The following is a 17,630-nucleotide window of genomic DNA, read 5'->3' on the forward strand; positions in this document are numbered from 1 at the left end:
CCCCTGGCCGCGACGTTCGCGCCAAAAGTTTTCGCGCCAAAACGAGACCTAACGCGAGCGGGAGGTGAAGAGCTTCATTGGTGATCGATGGGTGATACCTTGCCCAATATGTACACATGCGGAGAAGCGCGATGGGGTCGGTAGTATAGGGATGAGTGGTGTCCTCCTCCTCCGCTGCGGCGGCTTCACTTGTTGAAGGTGGGCCGGACGCTGCGGGCCTCCCTGGCCTTCTTGACCTCCTTGAGCTTCTTTTTGATCTTCAGGTCTCGGTTGTGCAGGGCGTGCACCATACCCTCCGCGCTCTTGCCCAGCTGATGAGCAGCAACACACACGTTAACGTAAGTGGACGACTTGAGCCTGGTGCGAAGAGTGAGTAATGTACCATCGCCTTCTTGTTGGGCGGCATCGACGCGGTGGGCGGCGAGCTCGGAGGAGACGAGCCAGCGGGGTCGTTGCCCGGCGATGAGAATGCAGGACTGCCCGGCGGGAACGAGTTACCCGCCGCCTGCCCTTCCTCGGCTCCATACTGTGCTTGTTGCTGCTGCTGCTGCTGATAGTCCGCATACTTTCGCTTCGCCTGTGTAGTGAGAGAGAGAGAGAGAGAGAATCAGTACACGACGTGCGTAGAGCGGCAGGAAAGCGATTGCAGAGACGCTCTTGTACGCACCCTATCGTCTTCTTCAGGGCTGTCCCGACTCTCGACCACCTCCTCTTCAATTTGCTCTGCTTCGTGCTTCACAAGCCCGCCGCCCTCTGCGTAGTGAAGTGAAGCGAGCCAGTTAAAGGAGGGGCTGCAGTACGAGATAGCTTACGGGCTTGAACGAACCTCGCTTGACAGTTTTCATCCAGGAGGGTGAGGCAAGGCTGGTAGAGGGCGTCCACAGAGTCGCCTGTGGCTTGAGCTTAGCCTGCAGCAGATGAGACTGCTTTGCCTGCCCGCGTTCCTCTCGCGAAAACGAACGCATGAACGATGGCTTCTCCTGGCCTGATTGTATATGCCAGCATCTCAGCATTTGCTTGCGCGATGCGACAAACGCGGGGGGGGGGACAAGGATTTTGTGTGAAGGGTAAGTACCTGGACGTGAAGCGGCAGCAGTAGCTGGCCGACCTGGGCCGGCAGATGCCTTGTGCTTGTGCTGCGCTTGAAGATTCTCCTTGAGCATCTCGCGTAGCTTGGCCTCGCTCTCATCGCCCGCATCCCTATCTTCTGGCTGCAGCAGGAGCTCGATGGCCTGATAGAAGAACTTGTCCTTTCCGAGGACACCCTTCTTCACCACATTGAGCGACATCTTCGATTTGCGCCATGCGCCAATCTTTTTCTTTTTCACGATTTCTTTTTATTGTTTTCTTTGTTTCCTTTCCACTCAGAACTGCTGGGCCAGGAGGGAGTCGATGAAGGTGGTCCACTGGGCGACCGTGGCATTGTCGGGGATCTGCAGAGCCTTGAAGCCATTGACGAGGAAGGTGGGCGTCTCATAGACCTGACGAATGATCGCCGTGTGGATATCGGCATCCACACGCGCGTACACGGCGTCACTGCACCACACCCGTAAGAAAGCAGGTGAGCTTCAGCACCAGCTGCGCTTATGGAGCGAACAAGGGTACCTGTCAACTTGCGCGTAGAAGGTCGAAGGGCTGATGCCGAACTTGGGCATCCAGCCGGCCAGCAGGGAGTACCTTCAAGCAAGCGTGTGTGCGGCTTGGTGAGCCATGAGGAGGATAGGCCATCCTGTGTGTGTGTGTGTGGAGGTGCGTACAAATCAGCAGCGGTCTTGTTCTGGAAGGCGCTGTTGTAGAACTGGGCCTGGTTGGCGAAGAGGAAGCTGGCAGCTTCCCAGTAGCCTGCATGATGACACAAGAAGGAGGTGAGTGCACGTTGAGAAGACGTAGGAAGAGTAGGAACCGCACGGTCAGGGGCATTGAGGGCGACCACGCCAGCGGCCTCAGCGACTATGAAGGCCTGGCGATGGAGCCAAAGCGGGAAGATGTGGAGCGTGTAGTAGATCTTGTCCGGACCGTAAAGCTTCAGCACCTGCTCCACGATAGGGTACGAGTCTAAAAGCACCACGGGTTGTACGTCAGTCTCAGCCTTGGAGTTACGGAGAAGATTAAGGCAAGAAGCACCAGCGCAGTAGGGGCACTGGTAGTCAGCGAACTCAGTGATGTGGATGGGTGCCGACGGGTTGCCCCGGTGCATGCCCGGTGCGGTCTTGGGGATGGGCAGCTGTTGCCCATTGACAACCTGGGCGAGGAAGATAAAATGGTAAATGAAAGATGAAATGGGGATGAAATGGTAAATGAAGGAAGTTAATTGGAAGCTGCCGAACGAGTTGACACGGGCGTTAACATACCACAAGGGCGAGGAGCAGAGTACAAGCGACAGCGAGGAACCTCTTCATCCGGTGTAACACTTCGGCCGTCAAGTAGTTCAACAAGCGCCGAACATAATCGCGCCAGCATTGCCGTAGCGCCGACAAGAAAAGTAGACCACCAACCCAGCTGGGCGGTTCAGGACCGTGTGCGAGGATCACTCTTTGGCAATACGCAAGTGCCGGCACCAAGGTAAAGATCAATCGGCTTGTGATTTTGCGATATGAAATTGACTTGGCATCCTTCCTCTAATTGAAGATGCTGAACACAGTTTAGCCTAAGAGAACGCCCTAATCGCCAGGACTGGATTCGATCCCTTGCATAAGCAGTCCTGGCGAGAGTGCGCGTGGATTCCATGCCTCGCCGAACGAAGCTGTGACACCATGCACAGCCCGCTTCAAGGACCGCTAGTTCCGATTGCCACCTGCCCGGTCAGGGTCCCAGCTTCAGGCGATCCCTGCTTCCTGTTAGTTCTACTGGGCCTCCACAACAGCGAAGGCCTTGAGGTACGGCCTCGGCTTCCTGCTTCGGATCACGAACCTGTTTGCTTCTGAAGCCCTCAAAACCAAGAGCACTGCATGATGGTGTCTCTTTTGTCATCCTGCAGGCCAACGTCGTCTTAGTCCTCGAGCCGAGCGCGCCATCGATTACAATTTGCTTTCAGGCCTCCTTTCAAGACAAGGCACCACAAACCACCCATCGCTCTCCACGATCCATCCAACTGGTCGCGTGTGGTTCGAGCTCATGAGTACTACATCGGCGGCCGAGAGGAGCTCATTGACGGCATCATCGGCCGCAGCTACCACAGCAGCGATCCTCGAAGCTGCCGAGGCCGCGGCGCGCCAGCAGGACGGCGGCTGGAAGCGCTCGACCCGTCGACGCAATGCCAAGCAGTTCCGCCGCAGCACCTCGTGCCCGTCCGTCGCCCTCCTTGCCTATCTGCGCACTCAGAGCGCCGCCGCAGACGCCGACCAAGAACAACAGCGGCAACCCGAGGAGAATGCAGTGTTTCTGCCGTCGTTCCCTGATCTTGACATCGACGGCGACCATGGCGGACCGCCGCAGGAGGCCCTGGACTGGGAGCGGGAGCACAAGGGCGAGGCCGACTCGCGCGCGCGTCTCAGCCACCCGCAGCCGCAGGCCTTCCGCATCGATATCGGTGATGGCTTGCCGGCCACGTCTGCCCACTACGTCCGCCGATCGACCAGTGCGGCCCGGGCGCCCGGACTGCACGCCCACCAGCGCCCCGCCAGCAGCGACAACCGCGTGTGGCTGGTCCGCCACCACCCAGACGAGGGCCATGACTACGCCGAGTTTGCCCTGGGCGAGGGCGACGACGGCGACGACCACGAGCGGGAGGACGACGAACGCTCAGAGTGGATGCAGGTTGCCCGGGAGCGCGAGCAGCTCGAGCGCGAGCGGGCCGACCTGTTCGAGGTGGTGCGCATGTGGCGCGACCGCGAGGAGGAGCACCTGACCAAGGAGGCCAAGGCCCGCCGAGCCCTCAAGCTACTCCTGCAGGTCAACGACAACATCGAGGACGACATGCGGCGCCGCAGCTACTGCGGCGGCGGGCCGCCACAGCGCTCACGGGCCATCATCAATGACATGGAAGCCGAGGAGCGGCGCGGCGACCGCCGGCTGAGCCTCGTCGTCGAGGTACTCACGCGCATGGCCAGGGAGCAGCTCGAGGGCAACCTCCTCGGCTTCATCCGCAATAGCATCGACAACACCAACACCGCCTCTGGCGCTGGCGCTGGCGCTGGGCACAACAAGAAGCCGTTCGCCTACGTCGGCACGGGTCACGCCACATCGCGCTACAACCACAGCCACGGCGCGTCGGGACACATCCTGGACCACTCCCGCTTCCACTACGACCCCGAAGAGGAGCGCCACAAGGCGAAGAAACTCGGCGCGAAGCTCAACCATCACCATCATCATCAGCAGCAACATGAATTCGATCAACGCCAGAAGAAAAAGCCCCGACACCAGCAGCGCAACAGGCAGGCTAAGGCGGAGGCGGAGACGAAGGAGGCGCACGACGGTCGCGTCGGGTTTAGTAGAGCGCGCCGGTTCTCGACCAAACAGCGGTACCTCGAGCACCTGGCGGCCACCCACTACTCCCACGGCGGCGACGACCCGGACCGACGCGCTGTCTCCATGCGCAACTTCAAGCGGCCGTCGCTCTTTGCCGTGGTCGGCGGCGGCGGCCAGGGACAACCGGTCGACTCGCGGCGTAGAGCGGCGGTCCACCGTCGCGAGCGGATGGACCGCGTGGCGTCGGTGGCCACCTTCGACCGCCGCGGGCGCGTCGATCTGCTGGCGTCGGCCAACACCGACGATGAGGGCGACGACGACACAGAGCAGCTGAAGGAGGAGCAGCAGGCGAAGAAAGAGCTGAGCGATGCCGTCGACGCCATAGTCGCCGTCGCCGATCAACTCGCCGCCGACGAGAGCGTTGAGGGTCCTGCCACCACCCCGTGACGATGAAGAAGGTGATGACGGCGTCGAGCGAGGCCGTCCAGCGGCGGAAGCTCATGAAGCGCTGCTTGACCGACGAGATCATGGACATCCTGCGTGACTCGGACGACAGCGACGGCATGGACTCGAGCGCGAGCGCGTCTGGGAGCGTGCCTCGCGTGCGCGCCTCCAAGAGCGAAGAGATGACCCGGCCCGTGGCCTCCCCGCTGCAGCGGCGCAACGTGATCTGGCGCGACCACAATGTCGACGACGTCGACGTCGACAGCAACGACTCTGTCGACAGTCTGCCGCAGAATCGGGCTACATTGGCCGAGCTGGCCGGCCACGGCAGTCCGGTCAAACGGCACCCCAAGGCCGAGGCGCGCCCGAGCCGGCGGGAGTCGGCCGAGGAGCGGCGGACCCGGAAGCAGCTGGCGAAGAAGCGGGCCAAGCTGCAGCGGCGCGAGATGAAGAAGCTCGAGAAGCGGGCCAAGAAGGAGGAGAAGAAGCGCGCCCGGGTGTGGATGCGCGAGGTCAAGGACCTCAAGCGGCAGCTCCGCCTCCAGAAGAAGAAGCGCAACAAGGACAAGCAGCAGCCCGACGACGATGTCGACAGCAGCAGCCAGGAGGTGGTAGCCGAGCGACTCGATGAGGTCTCGGCCGGCAAGGTCGGCAGCAGCGGCGGCGGCGCGAAGAAGCACAGCCACTTCTTCGGAAAGCTGAGGCGGAAGAAGGACCTCACCAAGAAGAAGAACGAAGACGATGTCGACACCAAGAACAAGAATGAAGACGACGACGACGAAGATGAGGAGACCGCCGTGTCGCCACGTCAGCAGCGTCGTCGGGCCTTCAAGTCGGTGTCTCTGCGCGCGATGCGCAAGAAGGACTCGACCACGCCCGACCACAGCGTCCCGGCCGACGAAGCAGCTGCCGAGGAGACCACAAGCGCCGGCGGCGGTGGCAGGCTCGTTTCGTTCTGGCGCAAGCGGCCCCACGGGGGGTCGAAGAAGGCCAAAGACGCCGTGCAGCCGCAGCCCCAGTCGCAGCCGGGGGCGACAGCCGAGAACGACGAGAACGAAACGCCCACGTCGAGCGTGAGCGCTCGGCTGCCCATGGACACCCTTCTGGCCAACAGTCGTCAAACGGGCTCGTCCGCCGTCGGCATCACCGACCACGATGGCGACAACGGCGACAACAACGACAACTACGAGGCGGTCGAGGGTAGCGGCGAGCGCGAGGTCGACGGCGACGACGACGAGGTCGAGGAGGAGCAGCTGATCGAGGAGGACGAAGATGAAGAAGACGAGCTCGAGGAGTGGGAGCGCGGTAAGGGAAAAGAAGTGGAGCAGCAGCAGCAGCTCTATGAAGGTGAAGAGGAAGAAGAGGTGCGTGTAGCGGAGGACAAGGGCAAGGAGAAGGAGGAGCAGAAGGAGGAGTGGTGTACCGCGGCAGTCGTGCCGGTGGCGACGCATAATACCAGGCAGGCGGAGGGCGAGATCCGGTACAGCGTGGCGGTGCAGGCCATGGGCCAGCCGCTCTTCGGCAAATCGCTGGCCCGGCTCATCGAGAACCAGCGCCTCGAGGAAAAGGTAAACACTCTAAACGAACAATATCATCCTGCACCACCGCCACGTATATGTGTGCAACACTCGTTTGACCGACCGATGTGCCTTTGTGTCGTGTGTGTCGTGTGTGTCGTGTGCGCTTCAGATGCTCGGAATTCCAACGCTGGCAGTGCCTCGCGTGATGTACATCCTCTGCCGTGCGCTCCTCCAGCGAAGCGGCGGTACGCCGACCCCCACTACTCGAACACACCGAACAGTGTGTGGCTGACTGGTCGTGGCGGATTGACCGGTCCACGATCGTGGCTGCGCACAGCTGCGGGGAACATGGAGGGCCTTTTCCGAGTGTCGGGCAGCAGCGTTGAGGTGCAACGGCTCCAGGACCAGCTCGAAATCAGGTATTTGCTTTCTTAAGAGCTTCAACTTATTATTTTGCATAGTGTGCGATGGAAACTGACGCACGCACACGCACACGCACACACCGCACGCACACGCACACGCTTAGGGACTATGACGTGTGCGCGTTCGATTGCTATGCGATCGCGTCGTGCATGGAGGCGTGGCTGTCCCAGCTGCCCGAGCCGATCATCCCCGAGGAATTCTACAATGACTGTGTCAAGAATGCCAACAGGCCCGACCAATCCCTGCTCATCATCGACCGCATCCCCGAGGTAACACCACGCATACACGCCACACACGCCACACGCGCACACATGCACACACGCACACACACCGCACTCACCGCACACGTGTGTGGTTGACGTGTGGTTCAGATCAACAAGTGCGTGGTGTGGTGCATCTGCGAGTTCGTGCGGCGAATCACGCAGCCCAAGCAGGTCATCAAGACCATGATGAACGCACACAACCTCGCCATCGTGTTCGCGCCCAGCCTCCTTCGGTACACGAGGCTTGACCAGCCCTGTCCTACCCATCATCATCTCTGCACGTTACTAACTGCACCATGGTGTGCGTTGTGTGTGGTGTGTCTAGCAGGTGTGGCGACCAGGCGATCATGTTTTATCTTTCGACGTTCGAAGTGATGTTCGTGCAGAACCTCTTCCAGAGCTACGCCAACCTCGGCGTGCCCCTCATTTCCCTCGACTGATGGTGTTCTTCTTCGGCGGGTCGCTTGCATTTCTTCTTGGGCCTGTACATAATTTCTTTTTTTAACAAAGAAAGAAAAGCTGCAACGAGAAAAGCAAAAGAAAAGCAATAAAGAACGCTCTAGCAAGATGATGGAAGCGCCGCCGCTCTGGGAGCAGTGTGTGGCGGCTTTGGTAAAGCGGTTCCTCGTCATGGCCACGTACGACAACCTGCAACAAATCTCTTTATTTTTAGCATATTTTTATCATTTGCTCTACAACGCCCCGTGTGGTGCGAGCAGGGAGGAGGCCGCTGGCGAGGCGCCGCACCACCGCAGGCGAAGGGCGGCACTGGCGCTGTCGGCCGAGGTAGCGGCAGTGGGCGACAGGGTCGCGCAGGCCATGCTCCGCGCTGAGCTGGTGGACGACTACACGCTGCCCCTCTTCGCCGCACTCCCCGGCGTCACCCGTCTCCCCCTCCAGTACGTGCTTTTCGCAACACACACGCACGACACGCATGCCACGACGACACGCAGCACGCACGCACGACACGACACGCACGACACGCACGACACGTACGACATGCACACCACCTGATGACATGAACGTTGTGGTGATCAGGAAACTCCGTTTCTGTCCCGCGGCGCACTGACCGGAGCCGCAGCACTGTGCGGGAGCCTTCGTTCGCTCGACGCGACAGCCACGCGGTACACCACCCATTGACGCCACAAGGCGGTGCACCGCTGCCGGGCGTGATGGTGGCGATGGCTCACTGAGGACTACAGGGTGGATGACTCGTTTCTCGAACAGCTGGCGCAGAGTCAAGCCGTGGGCACGCTCGAGCAGCTGGACCTCAGCCTCTGCGGCATCACCAACGCAGGCCTGGCGCATCTGCGCCCCTTCACACATCTGCGGTTCGTCAGCCTTTATTTGTTTATTTATTATTTCATTTGTTTTAATAAATTAATAAATAAATCAACTGAGTGTGATACAGATCGCTGGTCGCCCACAAATGCTGGCGACTCGACGACAAGTGCACCGAAGTGCTTGCACAGGCGTGTCCGGGCTCGAGGTTCGATCCTACCACTCTACAGCGCCAGCTTCGTTGCTAACGCACGCGCGCACGCCCACGCGCGCACACGACAGGCACTGGACGTATCGTTTATTGGGCTCTCGGATGCGCTCCTGGACCCCTTGTTGGCATGGGTCGAGGGTCCCGCTGAAGATGAGCGCCATCAGGCCCTCCCGAGCCTCACCTCCCTTTCGCTGCGAGAGACCAACATCACCCCGCAGGGCATCGAGCGCTTCCTTACGTACCGCACACGCACACGCACACGCACCACCGCACACACCACCGCACACGCACCACCGCACACGCACACGCTCATCGGAGGTAAAATTTGCATAGAAAGGCGAGGGATCGAGAAGTTCGTCAAGTTCCACATTCCGCCGAGCTACATCTTCAGGTCGATGGTGGACGACGACGACGAGGACGAGGACGAGGAGGACCGGAGGTGGGGCCAGTGGATCGACACCCTGGTCCGCTGCCTGACCACCTGCCCGCTGCTCACGCGGCTGCCCCACTGCCTCCTCGGCGGCGAGCTCCTGCCGCACATCGCACTCGCCGATGATGACGTCGACAATGATGTCGACACACTCACGCCACGGCGCGGTGAGAAGGCCGAGGGCAAGACGAAGAAGAAGAAGGAGGAGGAAGAAGAAGAAGAAGAGAAGAGGCCGCTGCGCTTTCCGCAGCTGAGGCGCCTGGAGAAGCTGCGGATGGAGTACAACGACACGCGGTCGGACGTGCCGTCGGTGGACCACCTGGCCGCGTTCATCGCGTCGTCGTGCCCGTCGCTCACCAGCTTCGCCATCGACACCGGCTACCAGGGCGGCTTCATCCCGGCGCACGAGCTCGCCCTCGCGCTCGGCGCGCTCGACCACCTTCTCGCCCTCGAGCTCAGCGGCGTAGACTTTGACTTTGTCGCCGCCGCCGGCGGCGCCGTGGCCTGCGGGCCGCGCCTGCCCCTCTGCCGGCCGCCGCCGTCGGTCGTGTCGCCGGCCTTCACGGGCCTGGCCAAGCTGGTGGTCTCATCGTCGCAGGTGGCCTTTGCCGCGCTCGACCAGTTGACCCAGCTCCCGCGGCTCAACAAGCTCGTGCTCGAGCTCGTCACCTTCACCCTCGACCACGACCACGACAACGACCACAACAATGACGACGACGCCGATGGTGATGATGGTGATGATGACGTCAGCGTGGAGAGGTGGGTGGAGCGAAAGTGGAGCGATACGGTGGCGGGGCTGCGCAAGCTGCGGACGCTGCAGTGGTGCCAGTGCACGTTCGAGCCGCCGCTGACGGTGACGATGCGGCTCGACTTGCGCCACCCGAAGCTGGCCCGGCTCGACTGGCGCGCGTCGGACGAGGGCGAGCCGGCCCAACTGGTGAGGCTCGAGTGCCCGCGGCTCAAGCGCCTGGCGCTCCACCTGGACCACCTGCGGCTCGGCCCCGGATTGACGCTGGCGGGACTCGTGGCCGCGACGCCGCTGCTGCAGACCCTGCGGGCCGACGTGCCGCACGACGACGACGACGCCGACGCCGACGCCGATGCGCTCCAGCGCGCCGTTCAGGGCCTGGGCCGGCTGCACGATCTGTCGCTAGACTTTGTGGCGTCGATCGGCGACGAACTGCGGCTGCGCCAGGTGGGCCAGATCGCGTCGCGCAGCCTGCAGCAGCTGTCGCTGACCCACGCGGCGGCCACGACCGAAGGCCTGCGGCGGGTGCTGGAGGGCTGCCCGCGGCTGGTGGGCCTCAGCCTGTTCGACATCGAGGGCGTGACCCAACTCAACGACGTCCAGCACGCCGCACTCTCCACCGTCCACCTGGCCAACATGCCGCACCTCTCCGGCACGCTCAACCTCCAAGGTATGCCAACTATGCGTGTGCGCGTGTGCGCGTGTGCGCGTGTGCGCGTGTGCGCGTGTGCGGTCGTGCGTGTGTCGTGTGTGTCGTGTGTGTCGTTTGTCGTGTGTCGTGTCGTTTCACCACTGATGAGCGCGCGCGTGTGCCCAGGAATGGTGAATCTGGTGACGCTGCTGTTGTGGGAGGTGCCCGGGGTGACGAAGCTGGTGGTCGCCGGCAGCCAGGCGTGCGACGAGGTGGGCGCGCACCACTGCGCCGCGCTCGCCGAGGTGGTGGTGGTCGACAGCCCCAGCCTGGAGCGGCTAGCGCTCACCCACAACCCCGACCTGGCCAGCGTGGCCGTCGTGGCGCCGCGCCTGCAGTCCCTCTGCATCGAAGCCGCGCCGCAGCTGCGCAGCGTGGACCCGCTCGAGTGCCCTCTGGCGACCGAGCTGCGCCTGGTAGACCTGCCCCTCGTGCCGCAGGCCGTCTACGAACACGTCGCGCGGCACTGCACCAAGCTGAGCCATTTGGTGCGTTCGTGCCAACTATGATACTTCGTTCGCGCCCAAATACGACGCCTGACGACGTAAACATGGCGGTTGGCGCAGGTCACGTCGAGGGACTAGTCGGCCGCAAGACACGCCACGTTGCAGACGAATGGTGCTTCATTTGTTCAAAGTCTCATCTTCCTAACCGCACACGCACGCCGCACACGCCGCACACGCGCGACCTTTGGGGTGAGAGGCCAAAAAGGGTGATGGAGCTATGCGCCAGGCTTACCGACAGCGTCTGCGACAACCGAAAGGACGGCCAAGTCTTTCAAGGATAAGCCGTCCCCTGATGGTTTGTTCATTGTTGCAGTTGATAGCCGTCGGTTGGAGACGAGCGATTACGGGTTGGAGATATATTCGCCCGTCCCCGATGCCGTAGAACGTCTGTAGCATGAGAGCACCCTCGCACTACCCACGCCCAGGCGAGCACGACGTAAGTACCTTCGACCTCCTCCAGCCACCCACTTGTGGGACACCCAAGTTTTTCAGTGATGTTGTTTAGTTTAAATAAATATATTTTGTATATTAAATATTTTGTTGTTTATTGTTTGAATAAGTTCTATTAAAGTTCGGTGCGGAAGCGGTCGTTGTCTTGGAGGTCGGGAAGGTCGCCCAGTGGGCTGCGGTCGGCCTCCGCGGCCGCCTTGGCCACCGCGGCCTCCTCCTGCTCGGCCACCTCCCAGGACCACCGCCCGAGCTGATGGGCGCGCGGCTCGTGGCTCCACTCGTCGTCGCGCAGCTCGTCGACCGAGCCGGCGGCGATGGTGTAGGCCCGCTCGGCGTAGACCCGATGGCCCTCGTCCCACCGGTGCTCGCGCACGATCTTGATGACGTTGGCGGTGAGCTTGTCGGCGCCCGGCACGCCCGGCTCGATCGGGTTGGCGTAGTCCTGCTCCTGGTCGAACACCGTCGCCAGGTCGATCACCGGCAGACCGCGCTTGGCCGCTACATTCACAAACACACAGAGACACATACACACTCGGATTAGTGTGTGCGGTCGTGGTGTGTGTGTGTGTGTGTGTGTGCGGTCGTGGTGTGTGCGGTGTGTGTGTGCGGTCGTGTGTGTGCGGTTTACCTTCGCTAATGATGATTTTGTTGATGACGTAGAGGCCAGCGCAGGACACCTTTTGCTGCACCCAACTGGAGAAACACGGGTAGTAGATGTTGCACACAATCACCTATTCAAACCCAACCACATCCATGAGTCAGACCGCCCACGACACGACACGACACGACACACGACACGCAACACGACACACGCACGACGACACACATGGCCGCACACGGCTCACCTTCTTCCCGAGCGCGATGGTCTTGTCGAGGGTGTCGCCGTAGGACTGGGAGAACTCGGTCCACGCCTCGTTCAGGAGCGAGACGACGTTGAGCGGGTTGTGCATGCCGATCGACTGCAGCTTGCGCAGGTAGCGCAGGCCGTCGTTGCCGCCAATGGAGAGCACCAGCACGTCCGTGTCGTTGGGCACCGTCCGCAGCTGACGTGGCACGCCGGCCATCACGTCGCCATCAACTGTGGAAAAAAAATAATCATAAATTATAAATAATTGTTGATTACTTTTTTTAATTGATTATTTACGTTTATTCGATAATAAATAGCTCTTTATAAAATAATAAAAAGATAACAAATAAATGAGATGATGGAATCGTACTAGCGCAGAGGGTGACGGTCCAGTCGAGGTTGAGGTCGACGGCCTTCTTGCGTAGCAGCTGCGAAACGGAGGGCTGCGTGCGGTTCACGTAGGCCTTGTTGTCCAGAATCGAATCGCCAATGAGCGTCACTCGCATCTTCTGTGATGATTCTGCATCTGTCTGCATGGTTGGCTCCTGGCAGCTATTGATTGTGTGTATGTGAATCGAAAACAAAAGGAGGAGAAGGTAGATGAGGTAGTTGGCGCTGGAGGTTGAGATGATCTTCATTTCCAAAGATTGCTGCTGGAAAAGTTGTATCAGAAACACGGTGGCGCCACTTTGCTAACCATTCCGCCGAACCGGAGTTATGGCTTTATATTGATGACGTGTCATGCCACCAAACCACCACCAACGTGGTCAGCTTGAAGTAGAAGCCAACAAACCATCACCACCAACATCTAGAAGTAGAAGCCAGTGGCAATTGTACATGTAGTGGTGCAGTTCAGTACAGTAAAAAGAAAACATGAAAAAAAAGTAGAGTTCTACTTTGGTTTTAGCTGGCGTGTGCTGGGTTTCGCTTCTTGAGCCAGAGGTGCATGCCGTTGCGGGGCGTGAGGGTGATGACGTTTTCCGCGTCGAACAGCTTCTTCAGGTCCGTGCCCGGCGGCAGGTGGATCGTGTACTTTTGCATCACCTTGGCCAGGAACATCGTCGCCTCCACCTATTCACCAAACAAAGACATTCACAATGAGGTCGTGTGCGGTGTGTGCGGTGTGTCGTGTGCGGTCGTGCGCGTGCGGTGTGGTGCGGTGCGATGGTATGAAGGCCGGCCGTACGAGTGCGAAGCGGTTGCCGAGGCAGCTGCGTCGGCCGAGCGAGAAGGGGACGTAGGAGTAGGCCGACACCGGCGGGCTGACGCGGGCGTCGAAGCGCGACGGCACAAACTTGTCCGGCTCCGTCCAGTACTTGGGGTTGCGGTGCAGCGAATAGATCGCCATCGTCGTTCGAATCTACGCGCACGACCACACACACACACACACACACGACCCAACGCACACATCGCACGACACACGGTGAGAAACACATGTGAAGGCGAAGCAGAGCGAAAGAGAGGCGCCGGCGGCATTACGTTGGGTGCGACGTGGTGGTCGACGAGGCGGGTGTGTTCGGTGCAGTACTTGCCGAGCGCCCACACGGGGGGCATGAGGCGGAGGGTCTCCTTGAACACGCACTGGGCATAGATCAGGCGGTCGAAGTCATCGTAAGTGGGGTCTCCGTCCTCGCCCAGCACCGCCACCACCTCCTCGTGGAGCTGCAACGCATCACAACGCACACGTGCCAAGTTAGACGACCGCACGACACGCACGACACGACACGCGCGCACGTACGCGGTCCTGTTCGCTGGGGTTGGTGGCCAGCAGAGCGAACGCCCAGGCGGTCGAATGGGCCGTGGTCTGCACGAAAAGCAAAGAAAACACGCGTCAGCCCACAAAAATATTGACTAAATAGAATTAAAGAGAATTATAATAATAATAATAATAATAATAAAATCAATAAAAATAGAGCAGTTGGATAAAAAATAAAATAGAAATAATCAATTCGTTGACGCACCTCGTGTCCTACAAGAGGCGGCAAAGTAGCACGACACGCAACACAAAACACACGAGTGAGCGCCAACACAAAAGAGCAGTTCTGTTGATTGGAGGGGAAACTGGCATACCGGCGAGGAGGAAGATGAACGAGTCGGAGAAGATCTCCTCGTCGGTGAGGTTGTGTCGTGCGTCTTCGGCGCGCGACTTGAGCAGCAGACTCAGCAAATCGCTGCGCTGGCTTGCCGGATCGATCTCCGCATCAGCCTCGCTCTCCTTCTCCGCCTCCTTTTCTTCTTCCTTTTCCGCCGCCGACGCCGCCTGCAACCTCGCCAAGTGAGCGCGTGTGCTTTGGTGTGCGTCATGTGTGTGTGTCGTGTATGTCGTGTGTCGTGTGTGTCGTGTGTGTCGTGTGTGTTTGTGTCGTGTGTGTCGTGTGCTTTGGTGTGTGTCGTGTGTGTCGTGTGTGTTCCACGCGTGTGAGGAGCAAGAGAGGAATGGTACGGTGAGTTCGGCGCTCCGATTGGCGATCATGTCCTTGACGTGGGCCTCGAAGTCGACAAAGCCCTGCTGGATCTTCCGCAGTGCCGGGAAGGGCAGCTTGAACACCGGACGGAACGCAATCCACAACAGCAGGTACCTGCCCGCCACCATCGCGCGCACACATCAATGTGTGTCGTGTGCGATGTGTGCGGTCGTGCGTGTGTGCGGTGTGAGCGTGTGCGGTGGAGTGTGTGCGACGTACTTGGAGACGACGGACATGGCTTCAGTGAAGGAGATGGAGAACTTGGACTTGTCGTAGTCCTCGTCGGACTTGTCGAATCCCAACTCCTGGCCGAAGCCCGCACCAGCGATCACGTACAACATCAACTGCACCGCCAAACAATCATCATTTATGGTTAATAATCTCTGAGTAAATAATAATAATAATAATAGGAATAAATAAAATAAATAATAAGTAATAATAATAATAGCTTTTCGTACGCGCATGGTGTCTTCGTCGACGTGGACATCGAGCACCTCGCCCAGTTGGGTGGTCTTGCGCTGCTGGTCCCACTTGGCGAACAGCGTGTTGGTGTTGTCCACAGTCACCTTGGCCACCAGCCGCAAATTGCTCGACGAAAACGCTGGCGTGAGGAGCGCCCTGTTTCATGCAACACCAACACAGACGCATCAGTGCCCGTGTGTCGTGTCGTGTGTAAGATCGTGTGTCGTGTGTGTCGTGCGTACCTGTGCTTCTTCCATTCATAACCCTCAGAGGGAGCCGTGACGATGTCTAAATAAAACGAATATATAAATAATAATTTTTAAAAATAAGTAATTGTTCGAGTCACCAGTGAACGCGACACAAGAAGCCTGTGAGCCTAATAATAGAGCACACAAATAGATATAATAAAAATTTAAAATAAATAAAAAGAGAATTGGTACGTACTCTCGCCCCAGAACCGAAGCACCTCGTAGTCCTTGTAGGCCTTGGGGAACTTCTCGTGCTGCTTGACCGTAAACTCGCGGATGATGTCTTCATCGCTGTGTGCGTTGGCCGTCAGAATTGTGCGACGTGTGCGTGTGCGGTGCGTGCGGTGTGCGTACTTGAAGTAGACTTCGGTGTGGAGCGGCGAGGCGAAGCCGACGGCGCGGGCGCCGGTCCTGGTGAAGACCTCGTGGAGGGCCTCGTGCATGTCGAGGGCGCGGTAGGGGAACAGCCAGCGCAGCCAGTAGCGCGGCAGAATGAACATGAGCGGCGAGTAGCAGATCAGAGGCTGGGTGATGATCACGATGTCCTTGTGCACGCTCCGCAGCACGTTCTTCTGCCGCGCCATCGCCACCTGGTACCTGCCCGCATCCAAGCGTAAGAAGAAAAAAACTGTAAAATAAATAGAATAATGCATGATAAAATGTTAATAAATATACATATATTTCTATTATATTTAATAGAATAATATAAGTTGGTATTAATCTCAATTAAATGCAGATCTCTCGGAAGGAGAAAGATCTCGAATAATATAGGAAACGATGAATTATAAGAATGACGTCAAGTACCAGGTGATGAACAAGATGACGGCCAAGAGGAGGAGCTGGCCCAGCGCAGGAAGCGACCACAGTGCCCCCAAAGCCGCCACACCCGCACTCCACATCTTGCTGCCGTGTGGGGTGTCTGCTGTTGTAGAATGACGCGAAGGCTTGCCGAGCCAAAGCTACACCACGCCGTTTGTGATTGGGCACTAATACGGTGTTGTGTGCGGTGTCACACACCGTGTCGTTGTGGTTGTGGTGGGCGTTCAAGATACTCTCCTGCACGACGTGTGCGTGCCGGCGTGTGCGGTGTCGATGTCGTCGCGGCACACCACGGCACACGCAGGATGACGGAGACAGAGATTCTGAAAACTAAATGTATGGTGACAACTGCTGCTGAACGACAGGGTTGATGCAGGTTGTCGCGAGGTGGTACCAGGCAGTGCCAAAGGTGCTGCCCAGAACGGCGCCGGCGATGAGCTGCGGAATCGAATGGTACTGCTCCGTGTAGCGCACCGCAATCATGCCGAAGGCAAGGAGATGAAGGAGCGCTACTCGCAACCAAACATCGCCGAGGCCGTAGGTGGATAGGAAGTACACTGTCAAATAGGACGCGAAGTAGTAGAGAGTCGATGCATGTCGCGACGGCATTCCTTCATCAAGCTTTTTGGCATTGGATGGCCGTGGCTGCTGGATCAGAGTCTTGCACGTCTTGGCTGATGGAAGGAGAGACGATCGATCAATCTCCTCAAAATCTCCTGAATTGAGATGAGAAATCTACGCACCTACGAGATTACATCCGAAGGCTCCAATGAAAAAGACGGTAGTCGGCACATCTCTATTGTAGAAGTAAGCGAATGTGGAAGTGATAATCACAGGCCACTTGCAATGGACCAGCACGTAGTAGATGGGTGCCCACAAGCTTGCCCACAGGGACGTGTCCATCTATGATTTTGTTGAACTGCGACCTCACTTCCGCGCCTAAAAGCCGTTGCTGGTGGGAATCGAACCCACACCGAGCTGGCGCCACAAAAGTCCAGAGTCCTGCTGCTTGCCACTAATGTCATCAGAAACAGAGGCGCTCAACAAGGGACGGGCCTGCCGCACAGCACACATGACGCAACACACGTGAGTGAGCAACAAAGGAGCAAATGCATATGTACAAAAGAGCAGTGCACACGTTACCATATTCGTCGTAGTCGTGCTTGGTCATCCAGGCGCCCTCAAAGCTGGGCTGCGAGGCCAGAATCGATCCGCCCTCCCACACGGCCAGCCCTGGCCTCGCCGGGCTCTCCACTCGCACCTCTACGCCTTCAGAACCCGCCAGTCAGCATTCTCTCGCGTGTGCGGTCCTGCGCGTTCGGTGGTGCGTGTGCGGAATGAAAAACACGGAGCGTACCTGGGGCGCGAGGGCGGCAACTTCGGCCTGGAGACGGCCGAGCGAGGTGGCAGGGCCG

At 59.0% G+C, this 17,630-nt stretch overlaps 7 protein-coding genes across 7 annotated transcripts in view; 3 read left to right on the forward strand and 4 right to left on the reverse strand.

The window, feature by feature from the left end:
• Window positions 1-185: 185 nt before the first annotated feature.
• On the reverse strand, window positions 186-2,399 carry ACA1_254680 (glutathione reductase; the record flags this gene model as incomplete). The annotated part of the gene is made up of 11 exons (XM_004367599.1): window positions 186-311; window positions 383-577; window positions 668-753; window positions 827-985; window positions 1,076-1,289; window positions 1,416-1,536; window positions 1,606-1,677; window positions 1,758-1,842; window positions 1,909-2,055; window positions 2,125-2,242; window positions 2,352-2,399. 11 exons carry the CDS (start codon window positions 2,397-2,399, stop codon window positions 186-188), a joined length of 1,371 nt encoding a protein of 456 aa, XP_004367656.1.
• A 715-nt stretch (window positions 2,400-3,114) lies between these two features.
• ACA1_254690 (uncharacterized protein) lies at window positions 3,115-4,854 on the forward strand (the record flags this gene model as incomplete). Its single annotated transcript, XM_004367600.1, has 1 exon — window positions 3,115-4,854. The coding sequence occupies one exon, from the start codon at window positions 3,115-3,117 to the stop codon at window positions 4,852-4,854; it is 1,740 nt and encodes a 579-aa protein (XP_004367657.1).
• A 2-nt stretch (window positions 4,855-4,856) lies between these two features.
• ACA1_254700 (RhoGAP domain containing protein) lies at window positions 4,857-7,497 on the forward strand (the record flags this gene model as incomplete). The annotated part of the gene is made up of 6 exons (XM_004367601.1): window positions 4,857-6,419; window positions 6,541-6,616; window positions 6,709-6,790; window positions 6,898-7,063; window positions 7,166-7,290; window positions 7,386-7,497. 6 exons carry the CDS (start codon window positions 4,857-4,859, stop codon window positions 7,495-7,497), a joined length of 2,124 nt encoding a protein of 707 aa, XP_004367658.1.
• A 130-nt stretch (window positions 7,498-7,627) lies between these two features.
• Window positions 7,628-11,002, forward strand: ACA1_254710 (leucine rich repeat domain containing protein; the record flags this gene model as incomplete). Its single annotated transcript, XM_004367602.1, has 9 exons — window positions 7,628-7,695; window positions 7,777-7,960; window positions 8,096-8,181; window positions 8,260-8,388; window positions 8,469-8,517; window positions 8,621-8,787; window positions 8,887-10,397; window positions 10,545-10,906; window positions 10,985-11,002. The coding sequence occupies 9 exons, from the start codon at window positions 7,628-7,630 to the stop codon at window positions 11,000-11,002; spliced, it is 2,574 nt and encodes an 857-aa protein (XP_004367659.1).
• Window positions 11,003-11,489: 487 nt separating this feature from the next.
• On the reverse strand, window positions 11,490-12,725 carry ACA1_254720 (GDSL-lilke lipase/acylhydrolase family protein; the record flags this gene model as incomplete). The annotated part of the gene is made up of 4 exons (XM_004367603.1): window positions 11,490-11,872; window positions 12,003-12,057; window positions 12,220-12,452; window positions 12,608-12,725. Coding segments are annotated over 4 exons (789 nt in total), but the record flags the coding sequence as incomplete, so codon positions are not given.
• Window positions 12,726-13,124: 399 nt separating this feature from the next.
• ACA1_254730 (cytochrome p450 superfamily protein) lies at window positions 13,125-16,824 on the reverse strand (the record flags this gene model as incomplete). Its single annotated transcript, XM_004367604.1, has 13 exons — window positions 13,125-13,292; window positions 13,408-13,581; window positions 13,701-13,802; window positions 13,960-14,025; window positions 14,284-14,481; window positions 14,665-14,800; window positions 14,906-15,030; window positions 15,145-15,304; window positions 15,391-15,436; window positions 15,593-15,687; window positions 15,751-15,993; window positions 16,201-16,299; window positions 16,610-16,824. 13 exons carry the CDS (start codon window positions 16,822-16,824, stop codon window positions 13,125-13,127), a joined length of 1,827 nt encoding a protein of 608 aa, XP_004367661.1.
• Window positions 16,825-17,154: 330 nt separating this feature from the next.
• Window positions 17,155-17,630, reverse strand: part of ACA1_254740 (actin subfamily protein) — a gene marked incomplete at both ends in the record, with an annotated part of 2,470 nt that continues 1,994 nt past the window's right edge. Inside the window, 3 exons of the mRNA XM_004367605.1 lie at window positions 17,155-17,271; window positions 17,354-17,484; window positions 17,573-17,599. Of these exons, the coding sequence (XP_004367662.1) occupies window positions 17,155-17,271; window positions 17,354-17,484; window positions 17,573-17,599 (275 nt within the window). The remainder of the gene's footprint in view (window positions 17,272-17,353; window positions 17,485-17,572; window positions 17,600-17,630) is intronic.

This window comes from Acanthamoeba castellanii, assembly GCF_000313135.1.
Source record: "Acanthamoeba castellanii str. Neff unplaced genomic scaffold scf7180000084768, whole genome shotgun sequence".
Classification (NCBI taxonomy): Eukaryota; Discosea; order Longamoebia; family Acanthamoebidae; genus Acanthamoeba; species Acanthamoeba castellanii.